The 20,091-nt window shown below is 44.0% G+C and overlaps 2 protein-coding genes across 14 annotated transcripts in view; one reads left to right on the forward strand and one right to left on the reverse strand.

Moving 5' to 3' along the window:
* LOC310765725 (lysosomal enzyme trafficking factor-like) overlaps positions 1-8,794 on the forward strand; it is a 32,154-nt gene extending 23,360 nt beyond the window's left edge. For 3 of the 6 annotated variants that reach the window (XM_083621086.1, XM_083621089.1, XM_083621088.1), the window contains one exon: positions 6,267-7,836. In XM_083621086.1, the coding sequence (XP_083477212.1) occupies positions 6,404-6,985 (582 nt within the window). In that variant the 5' untranslated portion in view covers positions 6,267-6,403 and the 3' untranslated portion in view covers positions 6,986-7,836. Of the gene's footprint in view, positions 1-2,646; positions 2,857-6,266; positions 7,837-8,550 lie in introns of those variants that run through there. The other 3 variants (XR_014549764.1, XR_014549765.1, XM_083621087.1) reach the window with 2 other exon arrangements.
* The window catches only part of FOXN3 (forkhead box N3), a 193,886-nt gene that overhangs the window by 128,122 nt on the left and 45,673 nt on the right, over positions 1-20,091 (reverse strand). For all 8 annotated transcript variants that reach the window (XR_014548782.1, XM_083616370.1, XM_083616368.1 and 5 more), the window contains exon 2: positions 16,385-16,941. Coding sequence is in view for 7 of the 8 variants with exons in the window: in XM_083616370.1 (XP_083472496.1) it covers positions 16,385-16,927 (543 nt within the window). In the remaining variant the exon portion in view is untranslated. The remainder of the gene's footprint in view (positions 1-16,384; positions 16,942-20,091) is intronic.

The raw sequence follows: 20,091 nt of genomic DNA on the forward strand, positions 1-20,091 counted from the left end.
GATCTAATTTAGAAAGAACTCTTCCCAAAGTAGTGCAGCAGAGTTCTAGTGACTGCTCACCAAGGTACCCTATGGCCCCTCCCCTCAAGGCACTAATATCCCTTGATGGGTCCAAAGGCTAGGACTAAGGAGAAGCATATCTCTTCCTTTTTTTCCAACTGAGATGGTGATGTAGGAGAGCTCAAGAGGACTGCTGGAATTTACACCAGGAAAACAACAAGCCGCTCACTTCCTTTTGATGACATATGAACTAGGAAATTAAATGCAGGATCCAGGTTTTACTGTAACACTTTTCACATGTTCAGCTGAACAAATTTTAGGGGTTGGGTGGAAGTAGAGAGCATGGTTGTTCCACTTTTTCACCTTATATGCATATTAATATGAAGATGCAAAAAACTGACTGTGCACATCCACGTGAGTAGCTAGAGTCCACACTGTGGATAAAGCCTGCAAGCACAGGATTTCATGCCATCACCTAGATGCATCCATAGGGGTAGCAGGGAAAGGGGCTGTGAGAGGGCACAAAACTGCTTACCCCCTGTACATGTGAAAGGGACTTCTACAAATAGGGGTTTTTTGGGGGGTGGGAGTATCTTGCTTATAGTGGTACAATTCACCTGCCCCTGCACCATGTAGGAAATAATTATACTTTATAGAGGCAGAAGCAACTGGTACAGCAGATTTGAATGAATATTACCTGAAACTCTCTCTTCTTTTGCAAAAAGTAAAACACCTGCCCGGGACGCGGGTGGCGCTGTGGGTAAAACCTCAGCACCTAGGACTTGCCGATTGTCAGGTCGGCAGTTCGAATCCCCGCAGCAGGGTGCGCTCCCGATGCTCGGTCCCAGCGCCTGCCAACCTAGCAGTTCGAAAGCACCCCCGGGTGCAAGTAGATAAATAGGGACCGCTTACTAGCGGGAAGGTAAACGGTGTTTCCGTGTGCTGCGCTGGCTCGCCAGATGCAGCTTGTCACGCTGGCCACGTGACCCGGAAGTGTCTTCGGACAGTGCTGGCCCCCGGCCTCTTAAGCGAGATGGGCGCGCAACCCCAGAGTCGGACACGACTGGCCCGTAGGGGAAGGGGTACCTTTACCTTTACCTTTTTAAAACACCTGCCCATATCACAAAACTTCACAGCTCAGCAATCACTAGGACCAGATTTCTTTTTCCTTCTTAGGAATGTAAGCACAGATTGTTAGGACTCTATATGGACTGCCAAACTCTTTGATCATAGTGAATGCAGATTCCTAAACACACTTACTGAAAACTGCCTCCACTACAGATTCAAAACAGTAACAGTAAAGGAGAAGGAATCTAGAGTTTTAGCCTTAAAGCAACCACACCCACCCACCCCACAAATCTTGAGATAGTGGTGTGTGTCACCATTTGCATGCAGGTACACACAAAAGGATGCTAATGTTTGGGTGTTCAAAACTGCATTCAAATGAAGCTTCTCTGCAAGCACCAATTCTTGTAAAGAAAGGGTGATCCCAGCATTTGTCTGTATAATGGGATACAGCTAGACTTCCCTGGGGGTGGGAAGTCAAATAGCAAATGCTCAGCAGGCTTTGGAATGTTCTCCTCCCCTTATTGAACCGAAATTCTCCATCATTTAGCAGGAGGCACTTCCCAGAAGCTTAAATACTTGATGAGATACCATGGAAGAGGAGAGGAGAGAAATAAACCAGGGCAAGGGGAATGTCATCTTCTGCAGGGAGGTTCACAGAAGCCAAGAGGAGAAGTCATAGGAAGGACAGTCAGGAGGAAGGAGGAGGAGGAGAGAGACAAGAAAAGGCACCAGAAAATTTATGGCTGGCAGCCTCTGCCTCATAGGCTCAGAAGGGAACTCCCATCAGTAAGGCAAAGGATGGGAACAAATGTCCTCACGGTGAACTTCGTTCCCGTTTCCTATAAACACACACAAAGCCACATGGTCTGCAGCCAACACCTTGCTACCCAAAGGCCCCCAAAGGGCAAATACTTTAGCCAGCTCCATGCCTCCCAAAAAAACAAAGGCTGCAACAAAAGATGTTCACGGTCCCCTTAATCGGCAGCAGCACTAGTGGGCACTTCCATAATTACAGCAGACCTGCATAATGCATTTGAAGCGTCACAGGCCTTTACCCTGAAAGCCGAGGATCTGCCACATCAGTAACTCTGTTGCTAGGGCAACTGCTTACTTTCCATATCAACTGCAAACTCGTTGCTAGGGAGACGCATATACAAGAAAAATTCCTCTCCATAGCCAAGGACCAGATGGTAAGGGAAGCCAGGAAGAGTCATGGGCTAAAGGGATTGTACTAAATGGGACACATACTAGGGCATTCAAATCTATGCACTAGGAAACAGGATGAAATCTGAGCAATTGAATATGTAGGTCTAGCAATAAGGAGAGATATAAAAAGGGGGGGGGAACCTCCCATGTTATGCTCATGGTGGTACCATTAAGATTTAGTGCTTGTGTATAACTAGCTGACATGTGTTAACAAGGAGGTTTGTAATGGTACTAATGCTCCCCTCTCCCCCAGCCTTCATTCTGCACACATTCACACAACATTTACTTTATTAAAAATAGGTTCATTTTGTTGTTGTTAAATCACTTCATCATTTTCCAAGTCTGATTTTTTTTAATAAATCTAAATAAAAGTTTAGCATGTATCTTGTTGGAGAAGAATATTGGAATAGAAGACGCTCTGCAACCATCATAGTGAAGTCTGGAAGGTTGGAAATAAGCACGCAACGTATAAATGGATTACATGGAAAACAGATCAACACACATACACAATTACTCCACAGAAGAAAGTGTACTGATCAAACCAGGAGTGGGGGAAGAGATGAACCACAGCACTAAAGAAAGGTTCTGGTATTTAAGAAGTCATACCGAGTGCCCAATGTTTGCCAACTATCACCCTGTTTCACAACCAGTTGAAAGACTGTTTATGTACAATGCTGTTCTTAATACCACACATTTAGTTCCTTGAAAGCTCCTTTGAAAACAATGGGATTTATAAATATATGTAAGACAATACATATCAGAAGACTTTGCTCTTTCAGATGTCTGGACAAAAACATGGCTGTTACCCAAGGTTTTTAATTAATTGTTCTCTTGGCTTTATTATTTTATCTGAGGTTACCTCCATGACTTATTTTCTTTCATTGCAATATTTGGATGCTATTTTTGAAATTTTCATATGCCTGAAGATACTGCACATATTTGGGCTGTTGCCTTTTAGGAGAGACACCCAAACCACAGAGTGCAGTGACACAGGGCAAAAATATCTTAGCCGCCTCAAATGGGGCCATATTGTTTTGCTCTGTTTTCCACAGTTTCAGAAAGCAGTGCTGCCACTGAGAAGGCCCTGTTTTATCAATCTAACCTCCCTTATGGATGCAACTCTGAACAGAATCTTGCATTCTGATGGGCTCATACAGAGAAGAGGCCTCTCTTTGGTACACAGGTCACAATTCCAGAACAGAGTCATCAGTTTCAAGTAGTAGAGAGACAAACGCCCCAACTGTGAATTGGTAATTAACTACGGCACAAAACTCACATTTGGAACAAGTTCATCTTCTGAGGTTACAGTCCTGCCCTCTTTCCCACCAACCCAGCAGGATCTGGGAGTTCGGCGACCGACCTTAATGTTCTTGACCGAGCACAAACAAAAAGCTGCCTCCCATATTTCCAGCAATTGTCTTCTCTGCCACCCATCAGGTCGGTGTTTGTTAGCATTTCAGCGCTCTTCCCTCAGCATCAAGCTAAGAGAGATCTGAAGCTGTACAACAAGCAATTCAAAAACCACACACATTTATTTTTAAAAAGCACCCATGCTTCATCCAAGTTTACTTTCAACTTAAAAAAAAAAATGGAGGGGAGGAGAAAAAAATGGGAGTTAAAAGAAAGTGATAGAAGATGGGTGTGAATGCAGAAATAATACTGAACATGCAGATAACAAGCGGGACCTAAAACACATCAACAGTTTGCAGTGTTCAGGGTTCCAGCCAGTGAGTCATGACCTCTCGTGGGATTCTCCATTCCATTTCTGCCTCATTCCCCCCAGTTCCCCCAGGGCAGTCAGCCAAAGGCCACAGGGCATGCTTCGTCCTTATTGGACAGATGTGGTTCCCTGTTAAAGTTGTTTTGTACACCTACAACCTTTGGGTTTCCCTCAAGCTTGCTGATACCTCCTTCTTGTGCATAGACGGTGCTATAAATTAGTTCACGGTTAGTACATGGGATACTGAATTGTCAGTAGGCAAAGCCTGACAATATTTCTCATCTGTTCTTGGATATATTAGAAGAGATTGTCTAGCTGCAAATCTCATTCAGCAGGCAAGTCATTAAATGGTAATCTGTGGCAATGAATTATACCAATGTAGCTACACTTACAAAATAGAGGCAGCATAAATTCAAACTGAATACTGCAGAAAGATGAACAAGTCATCTCAACTGCAAAATATAGGGGTGGAGAGGGAGGCACTATTTTCTTTTGGTCTACTGGTGTCTTCGAAGTGTACAAGTGGATTTCTTGAATCACCATGTTTCACTTATGTGGTTATAAGCTGTTAACTAGGAATACCACATTATACTACTTTAACAGCCATAAAAGGTAAAGGTAAAGGTACCCCTGCCCGTACGGGCCAGTCGTGTCCTATTTATCTAACTTGCACTTAAGGGTGCTTTCGAACTGCTAGGTGGGCAGGAGCTGGGACCGAACGACGGGAGCTCACCCCGCCGCGGGGATTCGAACCGCCAACCATGCGATCGGCAAGCCCTAGGCGCTGAGGTTTTACCCACAGCGCCACCCGCGTCCCATTAACAGCCATGGTTTACAGTAATTGTGAAATCTATCAGTGAAAACAGTTGAAAACAATGAGAAACATTTTAAAATAGTTAATAATATACTCTTTTGCTCCATATTTGTTGTACACAACAAAAGAGCATGCAGCCTTCGAACAACTAGATGCTTGAACAACTGACAGAATGCCGCTGGGTGCCTGTGAAAACACATCCAACGCATGTCTACATCCACACTGTAATTACCGGATTTTTCGCTCTATAAGACGCACCAGGCCATAAGACGCACCTAGTTTTTGGAGGAGGAAAACAAGAAAAAAAATATTATGAATCTCAGAAGCCAGAACAACAAGAGGGATTGCTGCGCAGCGAAAGCAGTGATCCCTCTTGCTGTTCTGGCTTCTGGGATAGCTGCGCAGCCTGCATTCGCTCCATAAGACGCACACACATTTCCCCTTACTTTTTAGGAGGGAAAAAGTGAGTCTTATATAGCAAAAAATACAGTATATCATTGAGATGTGCCACCTGATGTAATACATCACACAAAATACAGCACTTCGCTTGGAAAATGTTACCACCACCCTCCAGCAATGGGGCTAAGCTAAGAGGAGGGCTCCTTCCTCTGCCTGACTGCTCATTCACCTGCATACAGTTCTTGCTCACCCATGACTTCCAGGCTAGTGTTTTAAGGTGGCTTTAAATGTATAAAAGATTTTTTTTTGGGGGGGAGGGGTTGAGCAGAGATGCCTGCAGCCCTTCCTGCCTTCCTGATCCTGTAGCGCAGCCTTTCTCAACCTGTGGGTCCCCAGATGTTGTTGAACTACAACTCCCATAAGCCCTAGCTAGCAAGGCCAGAGCTCAGGGAAGATGGGAGTTGTAGTCCAACAACATCTGGGGACCCACAGGTGGAGAACCGCTGCTGTAGTGCATGGGTAGGCAAACTAAGGCCTGGGGGCTGGATCTGGCCCAATCGCCTTCTAAATCCGGCCCCCGGATGGTCTGGGAATCAGCGTGTTTTTACATGAGTAGAATATGTCCTTTTATTTAAAATGCATTTCTGGGTTATTCGTAGGGCATAGGAATTTGTTCATTTTTTCCCTCCAAAATATAGTCCAGCCCCCCACAAGGTCTGAGGGACAGTGGACTAGCCCCCTGCTAAAAAAGTTTGCTGACCCCTGCTGTAGAGGCTACATTATTTGTGTTAGGGAGAAGACAGCACCTGAAATCCCTCCATAGAGCACTGATGTCCAGGGAAAGGCAAAAAGCAAAAAACTGACCTTCACGAATAAACCATTTATTTTACGCCAGGAAGGGGCTGAGAGAAGCAAACACAATTAACCAGTGCCCATAATTCTCAGAGCTGACAAGAACTGTAAAAGGCTATTTTGCATCCACTGCAGCCTCTCAAAAGATTTCAGAAATATGTCATCTCCTAAGCTCTTTTCTTATACGTTCCCCTTTTATTTATTTAGCAAGTATCGAAGATTACAGACGTCAAGCTCATCAGCTTGCGGACAATAGTGAAGGTGACACTGCCTGTTAAGGGGAAACAGTCTGAAGTGAAGCACAGAAAGTCTTGGTTTTGGACCCTCCTCACGTGACGGCAGCCATGTCGCGCGGCACCGGAAGCAGAGCTCGAAAGGGGCAGGCCCCAGGTGGGCGGTGGAAGGGATGGACTCAAAGAGCGGCTCGGCAGGAGAGGCGGCGGGGTGACAGGGGTTGGGCCACCCGCACTCCCTCCTCCTGGCTGTTCGTTCCCGTGTTTTCCAGCGGAGGAAGGTTCAAAGCATGGAGAATGATGAACTTCCGTCAGAGGATGGGATGGATTGGTGTGGGATTATACTTAATAGCAAGTGCGGCAGCATTTTACTATGTCTTTGAAATCAATGAGACTTACAACAGACTAGCACTGGAGCACATCCAGCAACCTCCTGAAAAACTGAGAGAAGAAATGACCTGGATGCACTCCTTAAAAACACGGCTGCTGTCCGTACCCTTTTGGCTGTGGACTATTATCTTCTTGATCCCTTATTTGCAAATGTTCCTGTTCCTTTATTCCTATACAAGAGCTTATCCCCAAATGGTGGGCTACTGTATCATTCCTATTTGCCTGGCTGTCATTTGCAAACGTCACCAAACATTTGCGAAGGCCTCCAACCAAATTAGCAGAATGCAACTGACTGACACTTAAACCCATCTGCGTTTCCTGATGAGCGCTTTTAGATAACCTGAAGGATCTTGGCTGCATCAGTTGAATATACAAACGGAATGTGAAATTCTTTTTCTTCACGTTAACTACTGAATAGAGCATCAACCTTCTATTTTTCGAATAAGTTGACTTTGAGTATGGTTGCATTCCATTTGGTGGAATAACTGAGCTTTCTTTGAGACTAGAGGATGACATTCTTTATATTTGCCTTATAATGCAGAATTTCTACACTCCTGAAGTTTTTGTGGAGAAAACCTATTTGAAACCTTATTTCACTGTGCACACCCCCTTTTAACTTCAAGCTTCCCTCAAGAGTAGGATCAGTGGATGATTTACAGCCCCGAGTGCAAATATAGAGGAACTGCCGGGTAAACAGACAACTTCTAAACAATGATCAATCCTAAACAAGCATTTGCTTTCCATTTAAAGTTAGTTGTGTACTCACTTTGCTTCTATTGTGGAAGAGAAGACGAGTCCACGTGCGTAATAAAGACGTGAAGAATCGCAACCACACAGTGGTGGAGCGCTCACAAAAAATGCAAAGTTTAAACTGAATTAGAGTATTTTTGGAACTGCTTAAACTACAGAGAAGTCGAAGCAAAGGGGATGGGGAAGCAGACACAAGATTGTTCAGAAGACTGGAAAGATCATGAGCATTATATCTAAGACTATTGTGGCTACTTTTTTGTCTTCTGGACATGTTTGGTAAGAGAGCAGGCTCTTAACTAGCAGAGTGGGGAGAATCAGACATTTTAGAGCTGATTAATAAGTGTGTCTTAAGGAACACTTGCAATAAGTTAGGAAATGAGATAATCACAGGCATAGAGAGAGACATATATCGTATTTTTCGCCCTATAGGACGCACTTTTTCCCCTTAAAAATGAAGGGGAAATGTGTGTGCGTCCTATGGGGCGAATGCAGGCCTTCACTGAAGCCTGGAGAGCGAGAGGGGTTGGTGCGCACCGACCCCTCTCACTCTCCAGGCTTCGCGGACCTCTCCGCAAGCAGCGGGAGCACTCCCGCTGCTTGCGGAGAGTTGCCTGCATGCTGAAGCCTGCGCGCGCTGAGCTCAGCGCGTCCAGGCTTCGCGGACCTCTCCACAAGCAGCGCTGCTTGCGGAGAGTTGCCTGCATGCCGAAGCCTGCGTGTGCTGAGATCAGCGCTCCAGGCTTCGCGGATCTCTCCGCAAGCAGCGGGAGCGCTCCCGCTGCTTGCGGAGAGTTGCCTGCATGCTGAAGCCTGCCCTCGCTGAGCTCAGCGCGTCCAGGCTTCGCAGACCTCTCAGCAAGCAGCGGGAGCCAGCGCTGGGCTCCCACGGCTTGCAGAGAGCTGCCTGTTTGGGGGCTGGGGTCGGGGGAAGCTCGGGCCTCCCCCGCCCCAGCCCCGCGCCTGGGGGGGGGGAATAATTTTTTCCCCTTTATTTCCCCCCCAAAAAACTAGGTGTGCCTTATGGGATGGTGCGTCCTATAGGGCGAAAAATGGTGTGCCTTATGGGATGGTGCGTCCTATAGGGCGAAAAATACGATATATACAATGTGTGTGTGTAGACACACACACCCAAAACAAAAACGACAGCAGCTTCGATGTAAAGATACCTGGAGTAAAATGCCCATTTTCCATTTAATGGATATTTTTCCATGCTAAAAGCAGATATATAGCAACAATGGAAAAACTCTACTATTGTGTGTGCCTGTGTTTAATAAAAAGAAAAACACTGGTGGGAAAAAAAACACCCTCTACCAATTGAAACTGGGCAAGATGCAATATACATGCAACTTCTATTTAGACACAGTGCTGTGTAGCATCTTCTGTTTCTCTGCAATGTACACTTCAGTATTAAGTAAGGGGTATCAAGAGCATACAGTGAAAACCAATCTCACCCAACAAACAACTCTGCCTGCTATTTATAGCAACTCTGGGCCACTTAAGATATAGGAAATGCAAATAAGGTCAGCATGTCATCTTTTACTGGGCCAGTTTAGTAGGATATGCAGACTTTTAAACATAAATCTTCATCATGCATATAATTGTATCTTTCTGTTCCTGTCCCATCAAGTTACCATCTACACACTAGCAGTAACAAATAAAAGTCCTCATCAGAGAATTAAAAAATTTCACACGATTAGTACACATACCCAAAGACTTCACTGCAACCCATTTATTGGGGATAGGGGGACACCTTATACGGTCATACCTCATGTTGTGAACGCTGAGAGTTATGTTTTTTCAGGTTGCGTCCTGCAGCGACCCAGGGGTACTGGAAAGGGTTACTTGCGGGTTTCGCCACTCACGCATGCGTAGACATGCAAAATGACATCACGCGCATGCACGGAAGCGACAACCTCACAATAAAATAGAAGCCATAATTCAAACCACACAGCATAAAATCACAACCAGGAAAGGGAACAGCATTCAAGTAACGACTAGAGAAACATTCAGTCAAGCGTCTTCATAAACAGCCACGTTACATTTAACCAGCAATCTAAAACCATCCTGGTGTCAGGAGCAATACAAGCACTGTATTGCGCTCAGACTAAATAGGATTTAATTCCTTTTTTTAAAAAAAAAGGCTACAGTATTCTTTTTTTTTAAAAAAAAAGCCTAGTTAAAAATGGCATCTAAAATGAATCCAAACATGTTAAAGTAAAACCAATACATATTTCTTTAAACTGAATACGTCAACCAGTCTCAAATACATTATGTGAGGACTGTAAGAATGAACTTAGAATATCTGCCTGTTCAGCTTATCCATTACAAATATGGTACAAAATATAATGAGCCATACTTTAAAAATAAATTAATTAATGGGCTTGATAATAGTGATAAGGAACGGGCAAATCTTCCAGTGCCTCACTTTGATCCTGTACCCAACTAAGCCTATGGGGGTAATCTTATGCTGACTAACTAGCTGAGCTCTGCAATTTGCTCTGTTTTCAAATTATGAATATGCATTACTAGCACATATTACCTGTACCTACCAGCAGTTGCTTCCTGGAAAAATTCTAGATCATGGGTCTACAAGTAAACGCCTTTCTCATTATTAATTTGAGTGTGCCAAGACAGAAATGCAATCAGAAAAAGTTTTTTTAAAAAAAACATGACTAATGGCAACTGTCCTCCTGCGCTCCTCATGTGGAAGATCCCAATACAGCAGTCTTTGGCAACCTGGCACATTCCAGGTGTTGGGTCTACAATTCCCATCAGCCCCAAGCATACTGTTTGGTAATCCAAAACATCTTGAGGGCATCAGGTTGGCAAAGGCTGAGCTGGAGCATAACAGAGCCTCTTTTCCCCTCCCCCTGAGGTATGTACACAAAGGTGAGTGTGCTGGCACAGAGTCAGCCTATTTCTTTAAGCATCTTCTAACCTCCCCCCTCTGCTCAGTCAAAATGTCTTCTTTGCCCCATAAGCCAGGGGTAGTCAATATAGTGTCATCCAGATGTTGCTGAACTCCCATCAGCGCCAGCCAGCATGACCACGGTCATATGAAGTAAGTTAGGTAAAGGGACCCCTGACCATTAGGTCCAGTCGTGGCCGACTCTGGGGTTGCCTCGCTCATCTTGCTTTATTGGCCAAGGGAGCCGGTGTACAGTTTCCGGGTTATGTGGCCAGCATGACTAAGCCGCTTCTGGTGAACCAGAGCAGCACATGGAAACGCCGTTTACCTTCCCACCGGAGCAGTACCTATTTATTTACTTGCCCTTTGAGGTGTTTTCGAACTGCTAGGTTGGCAGGAGCAGGGACCGAGCAACGGGAATTCGAACCGTCGACCTTCTGATCAACGGTCCTAGGCTCTGTGGTTTAACCCACAGCGCCACCCATGTCCCAATATGAAGTGAGTTACGATCCCATTAATATCTGGAGGACACCAGGCTGGCTACCCCTGCCCTGGGAGGTAGGATCCTGCCCTCTGCCAGTGTTAGAAACACAGATATACAAGCTAGGGGGCGAATGGCACATTAAACCTGGGTTACATTTGGCACAACAGATGTCTATTTAACAGGGGGTTGGACCACATGACTCTTGGGGTCCCTTCCAATGCTACAATTCTACGATCTCAACTACATTGCTTGACTGTAGTTTGCTCTGACAACAATTCACTTGTCCCAATACGGGAGGAGAAACACACACAGTGGAAACGGAAATGGAATTATCTATGGAATGAGAGGCTTTTAAACTGCGGTCGCCCACCAGGTGCCCAGAAATCTCCATGTAGTCATACCTGGACCCATGCCAGTAGCAAAATGCACCTAGCGCCTGGCTAATTTCTAACACTGTCCTCTGAATGTGTGTGTATAATTTCAAACTAATATCCTTCTGCAGCTAGGCATAAAATTAAATTAACAATCATCCAATAACCTTTCAACTGTTTGAGAAATTTTTTTGTTTTTTTAAAGAAACAGCGTGTTGTTGTTGTTGTTTAGTCGTGTCCGACTCTTCGTGACCCCATGGACCAGAGCACGCCAGGCACTCCTGTCTTCATGATCGCCCTTGCCGTGGCGAAGGGGTTTGAACAACTCAGAGAAGCTATGAGCTATGCCGTGCAGGGCCACCCAAGATGGACAGGTCATAGTGGAGAGTTTTGACCAAACGTGATCCACCTGGAGCAGGAACCGGCAAGCCACTCCAATATCCCTGCCAAGAAAACTCCATGGACAAAGACAACAGAGAGAGTACCCTTCTTTTAAAGGCTCTGTCCAGTTAGAAATCAATAATCAAAAATGGTTTCAGCCAACCACTGCTATCTATGCCCAGATCTATCTATGCAGATCCTGGTTTAAAGCTAATCTTTTTTCTTGATGTTGTAAACCACGATTGAATCACCTTAATTTTTTTTTAAAAAAACCAACAATCAGAACCCACCCTCCTCTTATCTGCATCCTGATGCAACTCCTAAAAGACCTTTATCAGCTCTTTTCACCAAGCACCTACCAAGAGCTGGGGGGATGTTAATGTTAAATAAAAGAAGGTTGTAGCATCTGGGACTTTTAGTTTAGGGGAAAGGCAAGTAAGAGGTGACACGATAAAAGTTGGTGGCATGGAAAAAGTGGGTAGAGAGAAGTTTGTCTCCCTCTCTCCTAACCCTAGAACTAGTGGACATCCAATGAAGATGAATGCTGGAAGATTTGGAACAAATAAAAGAAAGGACTTCTTCACACAGTTAAATTATAGAACTCGCTCCCGGGGAAGCAGTGATGGCCACCAATCTAGAATACTTTAAAAGAGGATTAGACAAATTCATGGAGGAGATGGCTATTGATGGCTGCTGCTAGCCAGAAGGACTATGCTCTGCCTCTACAGCTGGAGGCAGCAATGCTTCTGAATACTAGATGCTGGGAACCCCAGGACGGGAGACTACTTCTGTTCTGGAAGCTTGTTGCAGGTTTCCCACAGGCATCTGGTCGGCCGCTTTGAGAATAGGATACTGAACTAGATGGGCCATTGGCCTGATCCAGCAGGCTCTTCTCATGTTCTGATGAGCAAGTGAATGATGTGTGGATGCTTGGTGCCAAGGAAGGTGTAGAAGAGAAAAGACCACTGCAGAATAAAACTACTGTATGCAGAGTTCAACTTCCTTCTGTCCTTCCACAGCTAAACAACACATACCATTTATGATCAAGGTTTTCTGGGACTATCCTCTTAACTGAAGGTTAAAAGAACACATATCCATTGCATGCTTTTATATTCAAGCGAAAATCAGGACTAGCCGATGTGGTACCTGCCAGATTTTGCAGGCTACAACTCTCCTTCGTTCTCCGCCATCTTGGCTAATAGCTAGGGATGATGAGAGTTGTAATCCAAAATATCTGGAGGGCAATACATCAATGACCCCGCCACAAAACCAGGATTTGTACTTGCACCACTCATTTTTCCTGGCACACATACATAGGCCAGTTGACTGGAATGCTGAACAGTAGCACCTTCACCAACACCGAATAATAGAAACTGAAGTAATACAGTGGTACCACTGGTTACGTACTTAATTCGTTTCGGAGGTCCGTTCTTAACCTGAAACTGTTCTTAACCTGAAGCACCACTTTAGCTAATTGGGGCCTCCCGCTGCTGCCGCACCACTGTCGCGCAATTTCTGTTCTCATCCTGAAGCAAAGTTCTTAACCCAAGGTACTATTTCTGGGTTAGCGGAGTCTGTAACCTGAAGCATATGTAACCTGAAGCGTATGTAACCTGAGGTACCACTGTACAACAATCACTTCAGGCCTGCAGAGATAGCTGGTACCATTTCTCTCTTTTGGCAATTGAGAGAGGGTGAGGAAGCATACCCAAGGTCCACTATGCCATTTCTACTTTCTAGCATTTTGAAGAAACAGGATGGGAAAGTTTACGCCTGGCCAAATAATTAAAGAAAATGTTGTTGTTTTTTATTCTTTTGAGTGTTCTTGACCATTTTAGTCACCAGGAGAGTCTGAATAACTATACTCTTACCTGCCACTTACTTTGCTTACGTAACAAATAAAGTTCCTAAATTTCATCAGCTTTGATTTAAATGAAGCCTCCTTACTGCACACAGGCAAATCTTGCCTCAGCAGCTGTTTGCAAGAGGCATCCTCCCACTGAAATGAGGACATGCTTCTAACACGGCTACATAAACAACTAGCATTCTGCAAGCAAGCTACCTCAACCCCTTCACCTTTCAAATTATACAAAGGAAAGATCCACGCAGCAGAAATGTGCTCATAGGATTTTGTTGTTGGGACCTGTCTGCCTCGAGAGACAATGGAAAGCACTTCTGGGGGAGAAGTCAAACTGCTGCGTCAGCAGCACTGAAGTGATCTCCCCAGGGTGAAAGCCTGGGCAGTGTGCATGGAGGTCCTGGGTTGCCCAGATTACAAGATCCCCTTCTTGGCCTCACTGATGTGGTCCAAAGGAAAGCAGAGCAACCCATTTGGCACCAGCTTGGCTGCAGGAGTTGCCAAAAGAAGGCATACTAAGCATCATCCAACCTGATTAGAGACAACATTCCGGAATTCTTGGGATAGTGATTTTTTATTCTTTACTTAAATATAAGAGTCTCAGAGGGAGCCACAAGACGTTACCAGGTCATTACAATGGTCCAAAGAAAGGTCTTTAGTCATACGATTTAGCTCAGCTACTAAAACTATGGGGAAGGACCAGGGCCCTATGGCAGAGAGCATGCTGTTCATGCAAAAAGTCCAACATCCAGTTCCTGGCATCTCCAGTTAAAAGGCTCAGGTAGTTAGTTATGAAAGAAGACCTCTTCCTGAGATTCTGGAGAGGTGCTGCCTTCATCCTTGGCCATGCCACCTGAGGCTGATAGACAAATCGTCTGACCTAGCACAAGGCAGATTCCTAAGTAAAGCAAAGGGATATTTGATCCCGAGCAAGCACATAGCTCAAGCTCCCTGCAATATCACTAGCAAAGAAGTTGAGTATGTGAAATACTTTCTCCTTGAAGATACCAGAACTTCACCTCATCCCACCTCATGTCTCAACTCAAGCACAGAAAAGAACAGGCCAAGCCTTTATTCTGCAATCGGAATTCCCCCCCAGACACACTGGTCTGTGTGGATGTACGTACAAGAGTATTTGTGGCTTCATCTCTCCTGAGCCTAAGCACCACTGAAAGCCCCAAGTAACAGAAGGCAACATGCACAGTAAACCAACGGTTCATAACAAGAACAAAAGTGGATGCAAGGTCACCCAGGAACCTTTACATTTGATTCTAGGAATAAGGAAGGAACTGCAAATATTTTCAAGGTTTACTCCAATTATCAGAGATGCAACCTGTCTAGGAAAGATTCGTCCCCTCAAAAAAAATGTTTATAGAAGTAACTAAGTGAAGAACAATGTTCAGCCCAACCTCTGCGGTTTACATGCATCGAGTACTCCTAGCGGTGCAGCAATAAAACTGCTGGCACATTTGCATAGCTAAGCAGTGTCTGGTCAAGTATGGTTTCAAATTGAATGGGGACCACATTCCTGCACTGAAGGAGGTTAAACTAGACTAGCCTTGGGGTCCCTTCCAACTCCACAATTCTAGGATTATAGTATAGCAGGAAACCATCACCCCAGCACAATATTTCATGTTATTCATGGAGATACAAGATGGAAGGTTTTTTCTTAAAGCCATGTACAACATGCATTTATACAAACAGCACTTTCTTACAGCTGTCTAGACAAAGATTTGAATGCTGTTAAAAATGAACCATTCAAGAGCAAATACTGGCTCTTGGAATGCAATGAACTAAAAATGGGAGGATGGGAAGAATAGACACAGGACTGTTTGTTGCATTTTAAACATGGATGGGAGGAGGCTTTTGCTTTCTGCTTGGCAGCAGTTTGCTGTGTTGTCTCATGCGAGAAGATGTGGTGAACACAAAGTCTTGTGCAAACCATGGTTTCTGAAACTGTCTTGTTGCAATTCCAGGTCCAGACAACTAGGCAGACTGTGGTTTACTGGAGCTGAGGGTGAAACTGTCTGGTATCAACCTCCTGGCCACATGAGAAAGAGAGAACAGTGTGCAGTCCCAGGACTGACTTTGGCTCGTGCACATTGCACTGAACCACGTGCAAATGATGTGCAAACACAGGCAGTGAGTGAGCTAGGAAGTTTATGAATTGTCAAGGATTCATTCCCATCTTAAAGGCTCTTTAAGTCATTCAGCTGTCAGATCCTCAAAAAAAATCACAAACTTGAATGCTACACTTAGGCAGCAGTCCTATACCAACTCACCTAGAATAAAGTCCCACTGAACTCAATAAGGTTTACTTCTGAGTAGATGGAAGTCAAGCTCTCAACTCAGATTGAGACAACTTGTTCTAGACCAGTCTTTTCCCAAACTGACACCCTCCAGATATTTTGGACTACAACTCCCATCAGCCCCAGGCAGCACATCGTCTCCAAATCTGAAGAAGGCATGTTCTATATGGTTTTAGTCATTTCAGGAGGGTCAGGGGTTCACTCTCTCCAAGGGCCATCAACTCCTGTTCCAGCTGGACTCTCTGCCTCCCCCCCCCCCCAAGCAACTTACACCAGCTGCCCTGGGGGTATAACCCCAATGACTTTTAAAAATGCATTTTACTGCTGGCTTGCAAAGCATCCTGGAAGGATTTGCATCCCAAAAGCCTGCCCTGTATTCTGTTAACTATAAGTTTTAAGAAGTTTGTCCTGAGCAGGACCCAGTAGTTGAAGAGTGAGATGGGAAGAGTGAGAGCAACTAGGCGGGGGCAGGAAATACACTGAGAATATGACTAGATTTATGAACAAAGATCCTCTTAAGAATTACTGGAAGCTATTTCTCGCAGATAAAAGAGAAGGAACAAAAGGCAGAATATAAACAATAGGAAATCACCATCAGCAGATCAAATGGGTTACACGGAGTAGTATCACTCCAGCCTCACCTGACTTCTGTCTTTGTCCACCTTCTTAAAACACTTATTCAACGACAGATTATGCCTCACAGAGTTTTTCCATCCAGTGGGGGCATTTGCAAAATAAGGAAAGTGTTCCAAAATCCAGTTGTATATATCCTTTACAGGCAGCCGTTTGGTTGGAGAATCCTCAATGGCCATAAATATGAGGCAGCTAAAGGAGTAGGGCGGTTTGCAGTTGGGGTTTTGCTTGGCATCGTAGGGCATGTCAGCGTGAGCAGGTGATGGAGGGGTGTCGTCATCAAGGTCTTGTACTGGGCTAACACTTCTTAAGACCGAGTCCCCGAAACTTTTCAGCAAGTTCTTGCTCTCGTGTAACCAGTTCAAGTTGGTGAGCTCTTCATCCTCCATGGGACCTTTTTCCAACCGGAGGGCAGGTAAAGGAAAGTCTAAGTCCTCATCGTCGTGAAGCGTCTTTGATAAGTCTCTATCCCGGTAACACTGGCTCAATCCACTGGAAACACTAATTCCCGAGCTTTCTGGCTTCTTACTGGGAGGCATAACTGGACCCATTTAGACGGAGACTCCTGGTAATAAAGCCAAATTTTAAAAAAGAGTGTTAGCTGGTAAAGGTATAGACAGCATCACAACATTATGGTAGCTTTTCCCCAGTCTACAATTTGGCCTTTTATGAATCCTACATTTAAAAAAAAGGGGGAAAAAAACAGACTCACATAACATAAACACACATCCAGGCTTGTTAAGCAGGAGGATTCAGAGGTTAGAGCAGAAATGAGATTTCAATTACTGGCATACAAATGAAGATGCTTCCTTTTTGCCTTCCTGCAAAGCTCTAAAGTGGAGAGAAAGGTAATCATATATTCTAGGTGTCCTTCTTAAGGCTGCAATCCTACATTACACTTACCTGAGGAGTAAGCGCTATTGGAATCAGTGGGACTTACTTCTGAGCAAGCATGCCTAGGCTTGGAGGACTGCAAATATCGCTGGTCATGTCACTCCTACTGCTTGTAATAAGCACAAAAAATTGAGAGCTTAAGACCAGTTGCTTCAGATTAAGTTCAGCTGTTTCACTTCCAGTACGAACACTGCCACATTATAATTATAGCCTCTCTGGCTCAGTGCGCAAGCAGGCAAAACTCCATGTTTACACACACACACACACACACACACACACACACAGCGCCAAGTGTTCATTCTCTGCAGCTACCAACTTTTTGCCTCCAAAACAGCAGGGCAGAAGGATTCTGCAGCATGGGTTAAGAATCAAGCTCCAGGGATCAAAGGGAGGGGGACAAGGAGACACAAAACGAGATTCCACCCCAGTGAAACAAATTTAAATGAAACGAGAGTGAGCGATGGATATGATAAGCATGACTTAGAAGAAAGCGTGAAGAATGACATCATACACCAATCAGTTGCTATACTGAGCCCAGAGAATAATAATAAGCAAAAATAGACAAGGCTTTAGTGCATTTTAATTATCTCAAACCAGGGTATTAAACAAAACAAGCTGCAACACATATACAAAGAAGCTTGAATTAATGTAACACAAAACCATCCATACTGAAATCTTCATAGTTCTTTCTTTCCCAAAAGTCAACTTCCAAATACACCTATAAGCATCAAGTCTGACTTCTGCGCTCAGGATTAAGCATCCACCATACAATCCAAAGCATATCAACCCAGAAGTAAGTCCTAATGAACTCAAGGGGGCTTACTCCCAGGTAAGTGGGGTTAGGACTGTAGCTCTCTAGGTCATCTTTCTACCATCAGCACCAATATGATCCACAACAGGCTACACTTCTACCAAAGGCCTAAGGCAAACCATTTGATTATTTAAGAAAGGAGTTGGTACCTGTTCTATTCTTTATTCATTTAAGAGCACAAAAACTTTTGTATGGTTGCAAAAGTTGTATGATGAAGCACACTGAAAGTTTGCCTACTCTAGCACCAACTGCAATTGTTCTCATGAAATACATCATGCTACGTACACTGCATAAAGTTTTTAACAGGAAGTGTGGTATACAATTTTTATACAGGTCAGCAAACATATACTCTAAGAGGAAGGCTTTCTGTTTTAAAAGAAAAAGCATCTGAGAAGTGAAACTTGGCTCTTTAAAAAAAGAGTCAAACAAGTGTTTAGCGGAACCTCTAATTTAAAAACACTGCATTACACTTTTCAGAGAATAGTCCACCCAACACAATACTTTTCGATTGTGTTTTAATGCTGTCAAAGAGATGCTTTAAAACAAGGGAATGTTATAATTACATAAGAGGTAATTAGAGATGGGGAGGGCACAGAAAGATTACCGTGCAATAAAGAATGGATAAAATTGGACAATGACGTAGGTGAAAATTAAAAATCTTAGGGGGACAAGTTATTTAATATCAAACTCTGTAAAGCCAAGCTCAGCAAATGAAAACAAAAATGTACCTTATTAGGTTTTTTAAAAGTAGTTTAAAAATGAAAAAAGTTGGAAATTACATACCCCAGTTCCCCTCCCAATGTGGTGGAAAAGATTTTTATGCCTCAGAAATCACTTCCATATTCCTGTTGCTCTAGTAATATTTAAACTTTTCATTTGTACTTACCATTTAATGGGAAGTTATTTCAGAAAATGTTTCCCTTTAAATGAATCGAAGTACTCAAGTATTGAGGGGGTGGGAGAGGGATGCATAGAAAAATAAGCCCTAAATGATACCACACTTTGTGTGGGTCCCTAAAACATCATTTATACCCTCCTCCCCATTCACCACTTCCAGTTGGGAGTAGTGTAGCCAAATGAGTTCAGTACAAACAGAACGCATGTCCCATGAGCAAGCTTTTAAATAGGAAAATTATATCATGGCTGACAACATAATTTAATTGCACTGTTGCTATGACGACATGCTGCTCTCTTTCAGTTTAATTTGCTTACTTGCCCGCGTTCTCCCAAAGGGCCATATCATACCACCAATTTTCACACAAAAACTAGTGACATATCTTTAAGAGACGGGTACAGGGGCTCCAAATCCTGCAGCTCTCAAGCATCAAGCTTAATTGCACGGTGGCGTGCAAGACTGACCAAAGTTAGTTAAAGCTGCAATCCTCAAATCACTTATCTTTAGTATAGCAGACACAGCAGAGGGAACTTCATCACATCTGCCACTTTAAAGCATGTGATATTGGGGCAGCAACCCAAAGCAATGCATTACTAGGAGTGAATGCAACTGAACTCAATTTAGGATCACATTGTAAATGCCTTGGAGGTTCTACTAATAATAGTTTGTTAAAACAATGAATATGCTACCGGGAAACGTCACATTTGAACAAAACAAACCTGAAGCTGCATTAGGCCATATACATTTCAACAGCAACAACCTTGCTTTAGTCAGCTGGTTCTACATGTTTTAACTCTGCTGTAAACATTCGAAACATGTCGCCGTTTTGCAAACGCTGCAAAGGACGTGCAGGGTTTTGTTTTTAATATAAAGGAGGACAACCATTTCCAGGAGGGATTCAAAACTTCTTCTTTTTCCCCTTCACCTTGAAATCCAGGAGCCTCGCGTCACAATTCCATACGGAGGACATGGAAAAGTTCCCAGTACCGTGCGAGGACAGACAATCACGTAGCCTCTAAGTTACGTTAGAGGACAGAAATCCTAGCCCTGGATTTAAGAGTGTGTGGAGGGGGACTCAGAAACACATAAAAAAAAAGATGTTTCCCAACCCCAGC

The sequence above is a fragment of the Podarcis filfolensis genome (genome assembly GCF_964270895.1).
Source record: "Podarcis filfolensis genome assembly, chromosome: 1".
Classification (NCBI taxonomy): domain Eukaryota; kingdom Metazoa; phylum Chordata; class Lepidosauria; order Squamata; family Lacertidae; genus Podarcis; species Podarcis filfolensis.